At 35.2% G+C, this 17,447-nt stretch overlaps 1 protein-coding gene across 1 annotated transcript in view; it reads left to right on the top strand.

Moving 5' to 3' along the window:
- Positions 1 to 17,447, top strand: part of LOC140164860 (rho GTPase-activating protein 17-like) — a 113,068-nt gene that overhangs the window by 41,613 nt on the left and 54,008 nt on the right. The window contains 1 exon segment of the mRNA XM_072188238.1: positions 624 to 725. Coding sequence (XP_072044339.1) covers positions 624 to 725 — 102 coding nt within the window.

Below are 17,447 nucleotides of genomic sequence, written 5' to 3'. Positions count from 1 at the left end.
TGAGCGTAGTTGAAAGCTGGTTGTGTTTTCGTGATGGCGAGTGTTGAATCACAGATTCTCAATGTGTTGAGAATCTGTGGTTGAATTCGGTGTTGAACTTGAGCGTAAGTTTGCTGAGTGAATGAGCCGATCAAGTTGACTGAAGGCATGTTACGGGAGTCTCTGCGCGAGTCGACTCGTGTCGAAATTCCACCCCTGCCGGAGAAGGATTTTCTGATTTCTGAGGAAAAAAAGAAAACATTAAAAAAAATTTTAAAAACTACAAATTTGAACTTTTTGGGGAAAATGCACGCATTTTGGGAATATTATGGACAAATCGCGCAAATCGCGAATTTTCAAAAACTGGTGCGCGAAATTTGCTCTCAAAAATCACACATTTTCCCGGTGCTTATCATATACCCTGTAAAATTGGCACAATAGGCCTACATTTATGAAAATATTAAAATTCAATTTATTTGTCTAGAGACTGCTGCTTGTGTGCATCAGAGGTATACAATTATGGTTGAATGTTAATTCCTGTGTGGAATATAATTATTTGTGTTGTCTATGAGTATGATAATGATTTTCTTAAATAGATGCTGGCTAAATAATTTTTGATGTTTTTTCCCACTTCCATTCACCAGGTTGAAAAGAGAGTAGAATTAATAGGCCATGCATGCAAGAAAACCAGCGCTAAACTACAAAATTGTCTACAAGGAACTGGGCAAGATGCAGAGAAAAGAACGGTAAGATTCATTGCCATGTTAGGCCCAGTATATAGTGCAATGTTTATCTGGGACATGCTGCACTTTGCCCAATGTGGTGCATGTACTGTGAACATAGAAATAGTCTTCTGATTGGCTAGTAGAATCAAGTCATGAACAGGGCTCAATAAAGTATTTTATTTCCCCGAAAGATTTTACATAATTTACTATATATTTCTTACATGGGAAAGCAAAATTTCCCTCCAGATCCAAAAATTTCCTTTCAAATCCTGAAAATGTCCCTGGAATAAGGTTCCTGGGTTCCACATTTGTTCCAGGTCATGAAATATTGCCACGTTAAAAATGTAAGTTCAATGTTTTCTGTGCGTTTCGCTATTGTGGCAATGAGCTATTCCAATTGAAATCCACACCTTCTGTAGAAGATGATATTTCTTTCTTAATTCCAACAGAATGTCACTGGTCAATCCAACTGGATATTTTGCCCATTTTATGTTAAAATCCAATTGAAAACCATGAAAAATTGGATGTTACACAATTTGGTCCCTTTCAGTATTTGACAAATTTGCTTGAAATTGACAAAAATCATCCACACCTTTCCCTTAGATTTTGTATTAAAAATTGTTGTATTTGGTTTGAATTCCAAGATGGTCCTCAAGAGGTAAAGGTTTCAAATGGAATAGCCCAATTTTGCCTCAGCCACAAAATATTGAAATGCACAACAAATTCTGAATGAAACTAATGATTGGAGTAGAACATCCCAGCAGAGAACCAAACATCACAGCAGAGAATAGATCAATACAAAACACATGCATGCACAAATATCAGACTAGATAATAAAGTAAATTGCTGTAAACCATAGACAAGAGCACACTTCCACAATAAATGTTGACAAGGCGCAACTCACAATGTGTGTGACACATATGGCGATGGAATTAACATTAACAATGCCTATGACGCGTACATACTACACTTCGGAGGCGCCATGTTAACATCGTGGAAATACGCTCTCCTAAAAGGTTTACAGCAAAATACTATAGTCCTTAGAAAGAGTGAAATCAAAGATATACTCGTGAGCAAGAAGTTTGGAAACAAATACTCAAAATTAATCAAATGTAAGTAAGGATACTGTTAAGTTTATGTCAATGTCATCAATTGAAAAATGTAAAATGATACAACAAAATTGAAAAAAAAAGATGAAAGACAAATATTAAAACATGTTTTCATTTTCAAACCAGTAAGTACTTAAGTGCTCCAACCTGAAATCATGCACATGTTGTGTGACAGTGACATTGCAGCCCATAAAACCACATATTTCCTGCAGTACATGTAAGGTGTTTTTGTATGGCGATTCCAGGGAAAAGGTGTGAAATCAGTTTTGGTTTTGACCTGTATGTTGAAGGAAACAACTACTATTTGCCTGCTTTCAAACTTGTGTAGCCATGTGTCAATGGTGCTTGAGCAACTACAATCAACGAAAAAAGTCTTGGAACGCTTGCGTGTAAATAACGGAAAACTGTCACCCCTCTCCCCCGTGCAATGTTGAGAAATACCAAAGTCTTCAGCGGTTCCCAATGTGTTCCAACATTGATTGATGGGGAGAGGGGAAGGGTAAATCATTGTTGTAGATGACATGCTTGTTCCCAGGCAAAATATACGTCATTTCCATGATCATATGAAATTTTGCACGAATTTCGACAGAGTGTACCAAAGCGTTCCAAGGACTTTTTTAGTAGATTGTCTCTGCGAATGCAAAATATTTCATCTAAATTTCGTTTTTGTCTCATAACTCAAAAACGGAATGTTGTATGAGCTTCTCATTGCACACGATTTGAGAGTGGATTATATGCTTTGGAATCATAACAAAATTGTTGATAAAGAAATTGGTTTCTTTAGGAAGTGGTCATTGCAATCACCCCCTATGCTAAAATACACACATTTCGCAATTATAGCTCTAAACTGCTCTAAAATGTCGTTTTTGTCCCATAACTCAAAAACAGAATGTTGTATGATCTTCATATTTCACAGGATTTGGAAGTAGACCATGTACTTAGGAATCATAATACAATTGTTGATAAAGAAATTGGTTGGTTCAGGGAGTGGACACTGAATCACCCCATACCCTAACATACACGCATTTAATGAAATTTTTATGCTATATCTCAAAACCAAGAAATCGTATCACGGCTCTAAGCTGCATGATTCCGAGTTGTTTAATTTATTTTTGAAATTAATATTTAAAGTTCACCTTCATAGCACTTGTCAGATAGGTGAACGAGCGTTACAAAACAGAAAAATGAGTTTTAATTAAATACTAAAACCGCATGTACGTTAAGATTGTAAGGAAGTCAATAATAAACTACGACTATCTTCAGTAGATAGCATTAACTTGTTTTTGACATGATGTAACAACTATCTTCAGCAGATTTGTGCTTCACATTTTTGTGTATGGGGTGTGTGTATAATGTGGGGGTGTGTGCGTGCGAGGTGTTGGGCGTGGGATGTATGTGGGGTAGGGCGGAGGGGTTTGTAGGACTATTATAAGATCACATTTAAATCGGAAAGTATTTCATTTGGGGGCTTTTGGGAAAGAAAGAAAGAAATAATTAAATTAATTAATCAAACAGAGAAAGAAAGGAAGAAAGACAGACAGAAAAAATAAATCAAAAATGTATACTTCATGTATTTATAATAAACAAATATTTTCACCGGGTTCACCGTCGCAAATAATAAATGAAACAGAAAAAGTAATACCGCCTGGGAATCGAACCCAGGACCTCATGTTTACAAGACCTATGCCTTAACCACTCGGCCACGTGAGCTTCGTGATTAAGCTGCTTGCAATTTGAACCTATAAGCGGTCACTTCAACCTTTTTCCACGTTCATGTTTTTATTTATTTCAAATGTCTTTCGTTCATTCATTCATTCATTCATTCATTTTTCTTTCTTTCTTCTTTCTTTCTTTCTTTCTTTCTTTCTTTCTTTCTTTCTTTCTTTCTTTCTTATTTCTTTCTTTCTTTCTTTCTTTCTTTCTTTCTTTCTTTCTTTCTTTCTTTCTTTATTTTTAATACAAAGAAAGAAAAAAAGAAGCATTGACAATAATGAATGCATAATTTAGCAACGATTCACGCAATTAAAACACGAATAGTCAAAGGGTGTAAAGTGTAAACCCATAATGGTAATCTGTAATGGTAAACTGCTGCATTGAATAGCGTGCATACTGAGCAGTTTGCCCTGCACAGGTGGTGTATGACATGCATTCCCTAAATTCAGTAAATTTTCATCGTCAACCGTGTAATTGAATGGGATTATTTTGAAATTTTAAAACGCTTGAAATATCACAAACAAATAGGCCTATGTTGATAAATAATATAAATACAAGCTAAAACCGTTGGGGTTCGATAATGAACCCCACAAAACTAACCGAGTATATGGAAAATACCATACGGCCGGGCGGTTTCACGGGTTGCCGGCTCGATCATGTCATCCGCCGCCTGGCCCTGCATTGATATTAATATATACGTATAGATATTTATTTCAATTCAAAATGGCAAACTGTTAACAAATGTCATAAATGCGATCAATTTGTCATTACTTTTGTATTCAAACATTCTCAATTGGTATAGCCAAGGTAAACGAACGTCACGCTCCATGAGATGCGGCCTAAAAACCATAAAATGGCGATTTTGGACCATTTTGTCATTATGGTAAACTGATCCACTTTGCCATTTGCACTATGCAGCTTTACACTTTCCCCGATACCTGACTACTATAAAAGACCAAAACTGATTACTTGATTGCGAAATTCCGTGGCGCGAAGCGGCTTAGTCCTTCGACTGGTAATCTTTTGACTATTGATTGATCTAATGGTTCGAGTCCCGTGATGGTCGATTTTTTTTCTTTAAGTGTATTCAATTGTTGTTTTCTTTTTCTTTTTTTTCTCATCGCAAAAAGCGTATTTTATTATAAATAATATTCAGAAATGAGTTGTTTCAAATTGTTACATCACAAGCTTTCTGATTCGTTCGGATAAGCCTATACTCAGCAAACGCAAGTTTTACAGAAAAACATTTACATGTTGGGTTATATTATAAAGGGTACAGAACGTTTTAATAAAATTCAAAAAAATGTTTTGGAAAACATGCTGCAAAACATTGTAATATTTTTTAAAAACTATTTTGTAGTGTTTTTGAATTATGAGACAAAAACGAGATTTTAGTCATAATTACGAAATGTGTGTAATTTAGCATAGGAGGTGTTTTCAGTGACCATTCCTAAATAATCCAACATCTTTATCAACAATTTTATTGTGATTCAAAGGGATATTATATACTCCCAAATCGTGTGCAATATGAAGCTCATACAACATTTTGTTTTTAAGTTATGGGACAAAAATGACAATTTAGAGCAGTTTAGAGTCATAATTACGAAACGTGTATTGTTTAGCATAGGGGATGGTTTCAGTGACCACTCCCTAAATAAACCAATTTCTTTATTAACAATTTTGTTATGATTTCAAAGCATATAATCCACTCTCAAATCGTGTGCAATATGAAGCTCATACGACATTCCGTTTTTGAGTTATGACACAAAAGCGAAATTTAGATGAAATATTTTGCATTCGGTAGAGACAATCAACGAAAAAAGTCTTGGAACGCTTGCGTGTAAATAACGGAAAACTGTCACCCCCTCTCCCCCGTGCAATGTTGAGAAATACCAAAGTCTTCAGCGGTTCCCAATGTGTTCCAACATTGATTGATGGGGAGAGGGGAAGGGTAATCATTGTTGTAGATGACATGCTTGTTCCCAGGCAAAATATACATCATTTCCATGATCATATGAAATTCTGCACGGAATTTCGACAGAGTGTACCAAGCGTTCCAAGGACTTTTTTCGTAGATTGTAGGTGGTGATCCAGGTTTCCCTCTACTGTTTAGAAGAACTTAAATTGGAATTGGAGTGGCATACCCCTGGCCAATTTTGTGCCTATTTTTAGATTTTTCTCAAAAAATATAGCGCATTGGTGACAAGTAAGATATGTATATTATAGGGGCAAGGGCCACAACTACTGCACTGGAAATTTTATTTCGGCACAGACAACAGTTGTGGAGTTACAGTCAAAAATGAGGGAAAACCAGTATTTGATCAGTAAATCAATAACTACTTGCCTTGAGTTGCTGAATTTTCAGAGCAATAGTTGTAGTCCTTGCCCCTACATCTTAATTGTCACCAATACGCTATATTTTTTGAGAAAAATGCAAAAATAGGCACAAAATTGGCCAGGGGTGTAGTACCCGCTTAAGGCATATTCATGGCAAATGGCACGCATTTGTGACCCATTACATCAAAACCAACCACTTGTCAGCTGACTTCAGTAGCAGATAACAATAAAAGATGATGAGAAAATATAAAGAAAATAAAAAAAGAAATTAAAATGGTTTTCTGTATCTGATTTCAATAAGTAAGGTGTCATTTTAAAGCTAAAAGATAGCATGAATTAAAGTTTTAACTTCAACACTACACTATTTTGCATTCACCTGGAACGTTTTCACTAGTCCGACTAGCATCTTCAGCAGATGGTGATGACGTCATGTGATAGCAGTTTATCTCCATTTTCATTTCTGAAGACAAATGATTGGTTTTGATGTGATGGGTCAAATTTAGCTATAGATAGAATACTGTAAAACAAGTTCATTTCTCAATCAGTTTAATTTCGCGAGCACCTCAGATTTGCAAAATTAAATTGCCGCGGAATTACATTTGTAAATATATGCTTGTAACTGGTGCCAAATTCAACAATCCTAACTCAAAAAATTTAATCTTGAATATTACTAAATTTACTATAATATCGTAATATTATGGCATAAATTATTATTTGTTAGACATTTACCTTTTAACATCATTAACATACTTCTTATATCATGACAAGGATCATATGAATTCCAAAAACCTTAAAACTTTCACGTACAACTTGCTGGGGGATTGATTTGCTTGTGTTGATACATTCAATGCATAGAAAATAGTGACACTGACTATTTTTCAGTGTGTCAAAATAACTTTCGAATATTTTTTAATATCTTTTTAATAATAAAATATTATTTTTTAGTGTTGTAGGATGAAAAATAAAGTTTTAAAACAAAACAAATGTACAAGGGCATGATGGGATATCCAAGACGGCCGCGCCCATTGCAAAATGTGTTTATCAAATTTCGCAAATAAAAATAATTTTCTTCATAGTTTGCATTAAAGTTCCGAGATTAAAATATATCACGATCAATACGCAAAATTCGTAAGTTATTCCAGTATTTTATTTATAATTCACCTCTATTAAAATATATCGTTCATAAATTAATTGTACACATTCTGTTGGGAAAGGTAAGATGAAAATTCTACCCTAAAACAAGAGAAAATACCCTGCAAGATGAAGTATGAATTCGGAAACTTTGACATGGAATACACTACAGTGTATTTTAAGCTTTTAAGTTTTTTTGTTTTGTTTTTTTGATTCGCGAAATTAAATTGCTGCGAAAATGTGGCTTATTGACGATTCATGAAATAAAGTTGCAGCGAAATTAAAGTGTTTTGCAGTATATAATTATGAAGAATCAGTTTTGAGGCAAATTCAGTAGCATAGTAGGGTTTTTTAATGCACAACTAATACAAGTTCTATGGCCGACAATAAATTGTTCTTTCATGTTTGAGTGTCAAAATTTAATGACTGTACATTTTTATTCCTTAAAGATACACGGCCGTGTGTCCTGAACTCGCCACCCTTAGCGTTACATGACAAATATTATGAATTTTTACACCAACCGGGTTTCTAATTAGATTATCTCCACAATTATCAACCCTAAACTAGCAAAAGTATACATTTTGGAAAGCTGAAGGCATAAGCAATTCAAATATATACATTTTAACTCATTATACAGGGTGACCTGCAAGTTATACAGGGTGGAATTAAAAAGATTTTGATAAAAAATGGGCCACTCAATGCATTGCTTATTACCAACTTACAGTAATAAACTGGAAGTAAACAGCATTCATTTGGTTAGAGGATATGGAGAGCCAACTGACTTTGGAAGAAACCAAAATCACAGCTGCTTGGTAATCTTGGAATATAGGGTGTCCCAAAGTATGTTAGATTTTTTTTACAATTCAACATATTTTGAACCTAAACATTTTCCCCCTAACCCATACAGAAAAAATATGTCCATATTTAGATTTCTCTTCAGAAAATCTATACTTTGACTATGACCGGGGGTACTCAGTACAAATGACCATACGGGGACGTGCACGCAAACATGGGTAGCATTTTCAGCCTTCTGGTATATCAATGACCCCTTTTTCAAAGCCTATTTTGGTATATGAATGGGTCCTTTTTTCAAAATTTTCTCAATTTTTTCGGAAACCAGCCCAATTTTTCCTTAATCTAGCCAAAATTTTCCCAAAATTTTGGGAAAATTTGTAAAAACTAAGACAATTTTGGGTAAATTCGGCCAAAAATTTTGACTTTTGGTATATCAATGGGTCCAAATTTCTTGAAAAATTGGTATATTTATGGGTCTACTTCCAAAATCTCAGCGGCACGTCCCTACCAAAACCAAACTTGAGTACCCCGGGACTATGATAGGATAAGTAATTAAAATTTTACAGTAACTTTTAGATTTTGAAGACATCTGCATTACTTACTACAGTGTTTAATATGACAACGGGTAGTTTTGTATGGAAAAGTTTGTATTTTCTAGACTAAACCAATCATAAATGATTTAAAACAATTAGTAGAATTGTTTAGCTGTAAGGCCATTAGTCTTTTAGATGCTAAATAGAGTCCAAATCCAATTTACAGCCTGTACAGAAGCAGATTACGCACTAAAAATACCAATCCCATAGAGTTTGTGTGTACCACATCCCCCACCACCACATCCCCCACCACCGCCGCCCTGCTCATTCTGAATTCTATGAAGCACAGTGTCAGTATTAAAAATGCATAAGTATTTCTTTTTACAGGGTTGAAAGTGCATTTTATTTAGCAATAAAATGAGACCACAAGCATGACAATAACTTCTTGCTTGACAGAGATATCATCATTTGTTTTGAGTCGACTTTGGCAAAATGTAACGTTGCCACCTTTTTTTGATGGCGAGCTCAAGACACACGACCACACAAGAAAATAATGCATGCTACAAAACGGGTTCAAATTCGCAATCAATTGCGGGAACATGTTTAGGTTCTTGCAAAGGGCTTTTGTGAGAATGTTTGGCTCTCATCAAAACCAAGCTTAAGCTTATAAAAATATCGCTGTAATACCATATCGCTGTGATTTATTTGATCAATTATGCATTAATGAGACCTCAAACACTATATATAATATTTATTTTCCGTAACAAAAATTACATATGAATATAGTTTAAACACCCATATGAGTTCTTTGTTCTTTAAAATACAAAAAGTCTAAGAAGGCGGGTATAATGTGCTATGCGATGCAGATTGCAGAGCTGTCAAAACATGAAAATATACCATATCCCGCAATACCCCAAAATATATTTGATCAACTTTTCAGAAATAGGAGAAAAAGAGAGCGCAATGAGGGGCCTCTTTTTGGGGGATACACTGTACCTGCCAACTGGTACGTTTTCCCTGTATTTCATACAGGAATTCGTTAAAAATGTGGGCATACTTTTATTCAAAAACGGTTTTGATCATTGACAAAAAAAATTTAAAATACCATTTCAAAACAGCTGCGAGTGCAGACTATAAAACACAAGCCCCAATCTCATAAGCTTGTGCATTCGTGATTGGTGTATGGGTATGTAAACAAAGGCATATATTAACCAATCAGAATGTTGCATATGAAAGCGCTAGGTACCCTGCGAGAATCATCAGGTTGAACATGGAATTTTTAAATAATGGCTTTGACTTTGTCAACTCACAGTTGTCAAACTGCATTCTGAAACCCCAAAATTCATATTTTTCATTAAAAAAACATATTTTCCAAAAATACATGTATCAAGCATTGACGAGCTTACGTACAATGTAATACTATCCACTCACTACACTGTAAGTGTGAGCGATGCTGTGCTACAAGTTGCATTGACATTGTCAACTCAAAGTTCCAAAAAAGATCAAAGGAAGCAATCCTTCAAACCAGAGTATTCAGTGAAATGGAAAGTCGTACAGTCATCTCGAAAAGGGGGAAATAATGCGATTGTAGTGTGGATTTTCAGCATCGCTCACACTTATAATGTAGTGAGTAGATCGTATAACATTGTACATGAGCTTGTCAATTTTTGGAAAATGTTATTTTAATGAATGGGGTTTCAGAATACAGTTTTATGATCTCAAAGGTTGGCAGGTCTGAATTAATGAGCTAGTAAGGTGCTAAAAGGAAATTCTGGTACCACTTGTGTCAGACCAGAGATGAAAACATTTTGGTCTGACTACTGGTGTATTAAATGGCATAGTATTAGTAAGTTATCACATAATACACATGCATGTAAACCAGGAAGTGGTGATTCCCCTGTGTTAACATGGTTAAGTGTATGCATGTAGCACTGTTCCTGGCCTTTCTATTGTAAATGCAACTGAAAGTACATACATGTACATGAAAAACTCCCGGGGGGCCACTCAAATATGACAGTGTACGACATGCGTGACCAAATTTTTTCAAACACCCCTAAACGAGTTTTACCCTACCAGCAAATTTAGCCCCTTAATAAGGTAATTTAGTGTAGAATTTACCCCCTAATGAGTTTTTGGCTGGTGAAAATGCAACAAATGTACCCCTTTTGGACTCATAATTTACCAAAAATTTGAAAAGGTACCCTAAACAAGTTGTCCAGTTTCAGAAAACTACCCTTATTCTTGAAAATCACTGTTTTTAGACCCTAAGCGCGTCCGCAGCAGTAACTTGCCTTGCCTAAAAAAACACCCCCTTTTACTTGTTTTTTTGGTCACGCATGCGTACAGACCATTTATGTGAGTGATCCCCCCGGGGAAAAACTACACTGTAATGACTTGTATGCCCCAAACCAAATGTGTTTTAAATAGTGTCTTTGTTCATGTTGCCTCTTACATTGTATTTGTCAGATAGTTTGACTTGATTTACCCAAGAAAATGGTGTCTTTTGGTATAAATTTGCTCAGAATTTTGGCTCCACACATAATGGTACTTATTATCATCCAAATGGTTGCCTGTTTGATTCTTTGTTTGGCTGTTTGCCTTGAATATTAATGAGCTAATTTGCATATTGCATATTATTTTATTTACAAACCTTTGTTATTTACACAACTTTGTGTGGGGCCACCTTAATTATGAACTGTCTTTGAGTGAAAATACATTACAATTTTGAAACTTAAAGTATGAGGGGTTTTGTGAGTTGTGCATAAAATGTAGGGTATCCACTTACATGTACATGTTTTAAAAACATGCAGGGGGCCTACATGTATTCACACAGGTGGGAGTGAAACCAGAAGCCCTGTTGGAAAGAACAATTCTTTAAGCTCTCTTGAAGATGAAAATGACTGACCATATCAAAAGTTCAGATGCAAAACATGATATATCCAAAGACTGTCTTGTTAGTTTTGTAATAAATAGTGCAATTCATTTTTATTTGTGCAAGTACAAAATGCACACCAGCTTGTGCCCATCAGATCTGACAGCACTGCTACCAAAGCCATTTGTAGACAGAAGAGCTACCCGCTCTAGTTTGTGCATGCCTTGCCATGCTCAGTACCAGTTTCTACTGGCAGGACCTTCATCGACACTGCAGTTCACATTTGGAATAATTTAGCCTTCCCAAGTTCCAGATGGAGAAGTTGGAGACATATCCGACAATGGTGCACCATCCTTCAAGAGCAGAGCGCATAAGCATCTTTTTCTTGTGTCTGATGCTTTACTGCACCCCTTCGCTCTTGTTGTTCCTAAGCTGCTGTGAACCACTGATTGGCCCATGTGGTTGTCTTTTATAGTTTTTGACCTGTGTCACTCCTCATGGACTATTGTTCACTCTAGCATTTTATATATTAAAAAGTAAGTTTGTGTGCTCAGTTCTTTTTTAATGGATTCAAATTTAAAAATACACTATTCAACTTTTATTTGGGGAAATCTGATTTGGGGGAAACAATTCTTCATATGGATTATCAATATATTAAAAAAGCGAATGCAAGGCTGCAATCCAGCTTACATGTATATTGCTTTTTGCATCTGAACTCTTCATATTCTTGTCAAAGATGTAAATAAAAGATGTTACTGATGAATACAACCATGTGTAAAAGTTAAGGAACCCTGCTCACAATGCATTACAATGGGACACACAAATGTTGTGTAACAGTTGCCTTGAACCATAGGTATTAGAGGAATAATACCTATGCTTGAACACACAAAAGTATCATTTCTACATGCACTATTTCCTGGAGTTGGATTTCTAAAATAGCATTATCTCCATATAGAGACCGTCAGGATTGCCATAAGAAAGTGGCACAGATTGTAGCCCAACATGTTATCAAGCAAATTTTGAACATTCAGAAATTTTACCAAATGCCAAACATATTAAAATGTATGTTTTCAGGTATTCCCATGAATGTGTAAATGTCTTTAAGGGTTATGCATAGATTTGCTGTCACAGACCCACACTCAGTTCCCGGGGGGTTCACTCCCATTGTGGACTGTATACCATCCGCGATAATAAAAACGTGGAAAAAGGGTAGTTTTTTGTGGGTAGGCACGTTACGCGCGTATTGTGTTTAGGGTGTCAAAAACATTAGAAAAAGGGTAGCAAAATTGCAATTGCTCATACGCGGAAATGAAATTTAGGGTATGAAATTTGATGCAAGGAATAAAATCCATGTTTAGGGTATGAAAACAGGGGCGTGTTACCTGTTTAGGGTATCGTTTTAGCCAAGGGTTAAATCCTTGTTTAGGGTGCTTTTCAAAAGTTGATTATCGCGGATGGTGTACAGGCCACAATGAGAGTGACCCCCCCCCCCCGGACTCGGTTACGATACTTTCTATCAGAGTTGGTGACATTTTACAAATCAAGTGGAGGTCATTCACTTGAGGTCAAAGGTCATCTGGGTCAAATCTTTCACAGTGGCTCCAATCAAAGATCCTTTATGTTTAGAATCTTTGCTCCATTAATTGGGAGCAGCCCACCAATATTCTGTGAATATAATGATCACAACTGAGAACTGCACAAGCCAAGAATCACAAAATTGTTTATGATGTACATGTACAGTGCGCAAAAGAATTACGGTTCCAGTTATGTTCACCCTGTTTATCCTAAACAAAGACAAGCAGCCAAGACCTCATTTGTTGAAATTGGTTTACAGTGATATAAAACCTAAGGAAGGGACAAAATTAAAAGTTGCATTTTATGTTCTAATCATTGAAAGCACATGCTAGTTTTAATATGCTGATCAATGGAAAGCACTGCCCTACATGTAGTTCTCTTGTTCAAGAATGCTTTGTGTACAAATCAATAGGGTGTGCAATGGAGCAAACTTTTGAATTTGCATTTTCCTTGGGTTTTGGATCATTGTGTCTTTATTTCTTAAACAGTTTCAAATAAAGAGTTCTTAAATCCGGGCTAAAAGATGCAGTTATGCTATTGGCTGCTGATTCCAATTCAGGTTCCAATTATCACATATTTGTCTTTGTTTAGGATATACAGGGTGAACATAACTGATACCTTACATGTAATTCATTTGCGCATTGTACATGTAGTCTGAGACTCGAGTAACTAGTGTTGTTGTTGTTGTTTTATTATTTGTTCAATTGCTATTTTGTATTTATTTGTTCTTTTTTAAATTTAATTTAAATTTTTTTTACGTTTCTTTTATTTATTATCTGCTAATAGAATGGATCTTACAGCTCTTCCAAATTAATGTTTTTGTTTAAAATGTAGTAATGGCTGAAAATTTGTATGTACACGTAACATTACAGTGTTACTGAGAACTAATCGCAGTACTCCTTAGGCCGTTAAAATAAAATACATGTTTAACATCCAGGGTTTTGGAAAAAAAAAAAAAAAGGAAGGAGGGCTTTTTATTTTTATCGAAAAACCCATATATAGCCCGTTTAAGCCCACATAACGATTCCTGGAAAAAGGAGGATGCCTTTTTTTATTTTATTGTTCTGGTAGGGTATAGGCCCCTCTATTGAACACAAAACTTACCTGAAGTGCTTTATATACATTTGTAAGGCTATAGAATGTGTTTCAACTACTGAACATCTTCGTTAAACAGTTATACATGTAAGTGAGATTTTAGAAGAATCTTCAACACAGGAAGTAGGAGGGGACACTAAACATGATTTTTTTTTACTTGGCCTTCGTACATGTGACAATTCTGTCATAATAAACCAATCTCAATAATCCTCTATCTACATCATTAATTGTGATATTTATAAGTTCAATATACAATTAGAGAATTCTTAGAATTTCGTGCTGAAAGAAAAACTTAGGCTACATCACACACACATCAAATCACGAAGCAGCTGCAGCAGCGCTAAAATTATATTAGTTTAAAATATCATACTGACAGTGACAGTATTTGATCAACATGATCAGGGGATGCTTGGAATTTGGTTCAGTATACATGCTCATGGGAAAAATATGAGCAAGCAGTACAAGGGTATCCAATTTATAGTCAACTTTTGATGAAAGCAAAGGGTGCAATCTTATTTATTTAGGAATTCTATCATTAACCCTTAACCGTACCAAACATCACAAAACCACACTTCACAAAGCATATGCATGGTATCCCACGTGATACAATTGTGTCATGCAAACAGTCATATGGTCACGGAAAGCTTGGCCAGCTTGCCCCCTGTGGCAAGGTAGGCCTTTCTTTCTTCCTTCCTTCTTTCCTTCCCCTTGTCGAAAAGCAGCTTAAGGGTGTTAGGGTTAAGTTGCTTCAAATTTCAGTTTTATTGCTTTGGAAAAGGAAAAGGTTTGAGTGCCAAAGTTTTTTAAATTCTGTAATGTGTATGAAATAATCTCAAGCAAGGAGTTTTGTGACATTTTGGTCAAGAAGCTTGAGATTTTGGTTTAGAGTATGATTTAAAATGTTTGAGACTCAATCAAGCATAGTGTATGAGGGTTGTATAATGTGTACAATGTACATGAAATAATGCAAAGAGGTACACATAATTTCTTGTTCATTAGAAATGGAAGAATACAAAACTTTTGCTGTGACAATCCTGGTGGAGAAATACAATGATCATGCTAGTTTGTCAATTTTGGGAGCAGAGGAAAATGTCTTTTGCAAAAATGTTCTGAATGTCCCTTTAAAAGTAAATGCAGTACATACAATGTAATACATGTAATGATGTGCACAGTAATAGTCATTCATCACCATGTATTTGGTGCTGGCACAGCATATTTGAATAGCAATGATGATTCTCACTGATACATGTTTAGATAGGACTACACAATTACCCAGCTAATGTAGGCAAAGTGCACTCGCTCAGTAAATAAATATTACCGCTTAATTTATATCAATTCAGAGCTGTGTTGGAATATGAGATTACTCTTTTGCATTATAATTCACAAATTCATGTATCAGGCATTTCTTGTCTTTTTAATATTATCACATTAGAAGTATTAAGTTTTAGTAAGTTTCATGTGTAGTACCGTACTGACGCGAGTATAGTCCCACCCCGTTTTGGGTGAACATTTTTCAAAATTGGGGGTGGGACTATACTCAATTTCAAAAAAAAAAAAAAAAAAAATTATTTTATTTTTTTTATTTTTTCGGTTTTGGAGTGTCCCTGGACCTAGACCTAAATGCTAGGATCATTCATGGTTGACCTAAAAAAAAAAAAAAAATTTCAAGATGTTTTGTTATTATTTTAATATGAAAATTGATCATTTGTATTCATGTCATACTCTATTAATGATTTCAAAATGCATTGAATTTGAATGCATTTTGAAATCATTAATAGAGTATGACATGAATACAAATTATCAATTTTCATATTAAAAATAACAAAACATCTTGAATTTTTTTTTTTTTTTTTTTTTGAAATTTTCCGAAAGTTTGGGGTGGGACTTTACTCGAAGGTGGGACTATACTCGCGTCAGCACGGTACTAGTAGCATATCTTGCTAAATGTATATCACATTTTATGTGTTTATGTTGTAAAAGGAAATAAGAATAATATATATTTCTTGTGTTAATACCATTTTGGTAATTATTGAAATCGGTTGCAAATATAGCGATGTACGCATCTCATGGTCATTGCATTTATACTAGACCAGTCAAACTGACATTGGCATCACATCATCAATGTATACAAATATGTAATGCTTAACCAGTTAGCAACCCTAATCACTATGAATGCTACAAAACCTTACAGACGTATGGGTTGCAAGTTACCTGAGGGCATTCTTGTCCTGTGTACATGCAAGGGGCAGAGCCTCCGCAACCTACCTAGTTCAACAATCCCAAAGTGGGTGCAAAGGGTAGAAAAAGAGTAGGACTTACAGTGGAATATGCCAATGATCTATACATTTATATCTTCGTAGGATCTTGCAGATCTAAGAATCTCAAAATGATGGCTAGAAAAATACACCTGTTTATCTTGGTTATCAGTGAAGATTCACTTGCAGGAATGCAAAATGCAAGAGATTTTCTGAGAAATACTGATGCCATGGGAAAAAGGTGGAAGATGGGGGTCAGCAAATTTCAACCATATTTTGGCAATTTAATACGTTTGGATAAGTGTTCATAATAATCAGTATAAAAAAATCTGCTATGCCCCCTCCTGAGAAATATGGGCCCCCTAAAATATGCCCCCTAACACGTATTTCCCTGACTTGTAAAATGCCGTTTTATGCCATTTTTGAACAATTTTTTGGCACCTAAGACAAGCATCTATGAAAGTAAATTTTTCTACACATCTTCTTTCATCCTTTGTCTTTATCAAAAATATAAAACAACAAATGTTTATATTGGGATGTTCCATTTATGAACAGGGTGGGGCCCATATTTCACATTTTACAACTTTTGAAAAAAAGTGAAATATCCCTCTACTTTGTGACGTCATTGTAGGAGTTCCTCAATCTTTCTCAAATTGTTCATTACAGGAGAATACCTCTGTACATAGGTCATTTATATAATGCAATAAAAATCATGGAGACTTTTTACTTTTCATAGAACACAAACATGGATTTTCCCAATATGTGACATTGGTATAATGATGCTGTATATAACGCCAACATCAAATATAAGATCTTTTCACTGTAGCAGTCCCTTTTCTTGAGCCAATAGTCAGTTATTCCATTGAGGAGTAAAGAACCACATTTAAGAATGCAAATCAAGTACAGGGGTAGGGGTTTCTCTTTTACAGCATATTGGTAAAATCGCCAGTAGATAATGCTCCTTGAATATGAGCCCTCTCATGTCACAAGCTCGTATTCATACATGTTAGTGGTATTATGATTATTATGAAAATCACAAGCTCCTATTCTGATTCTTAATCATTTCACATGCATCAGTACTTAAGCTATAGGAACTAGGCCTAGTAGGGCCCCATACCCCAAAGTACTAAATCCTAATAACCTGGGGTGGAACTTAATGCTAGGAGTGGGCTATAAATGGGACTTGTTTTGTTTTGCTTCGGGATAAGGTTTTTTGTATGTTCTATTTAACCTAGGCCTATCTCAACATGAAATTACAAAATGTTAAGCCTGGGTTTCAAAAAAGAATGTGCACAGCAAAAATCCAAAATGGCCACATTTTCCCTGAA

This window comes from Amphiura filiformis, chromosome 11, assembly GCF_039555335.1.
Source record: "Amphiura filiformis chromosome 11, Afil_fr2py, whole genome shotgun sequence".
Taxonomy (NCBI): Eukaryota; Metazoa; Echinodermata; class Ophiuroidea; order Amphilepidida; family Amphiuridae; genus Amphiura; species Amphiura filiformis.
This window is presented reverse-complemented; position numbering and strand designations above follow the sequence as displayed.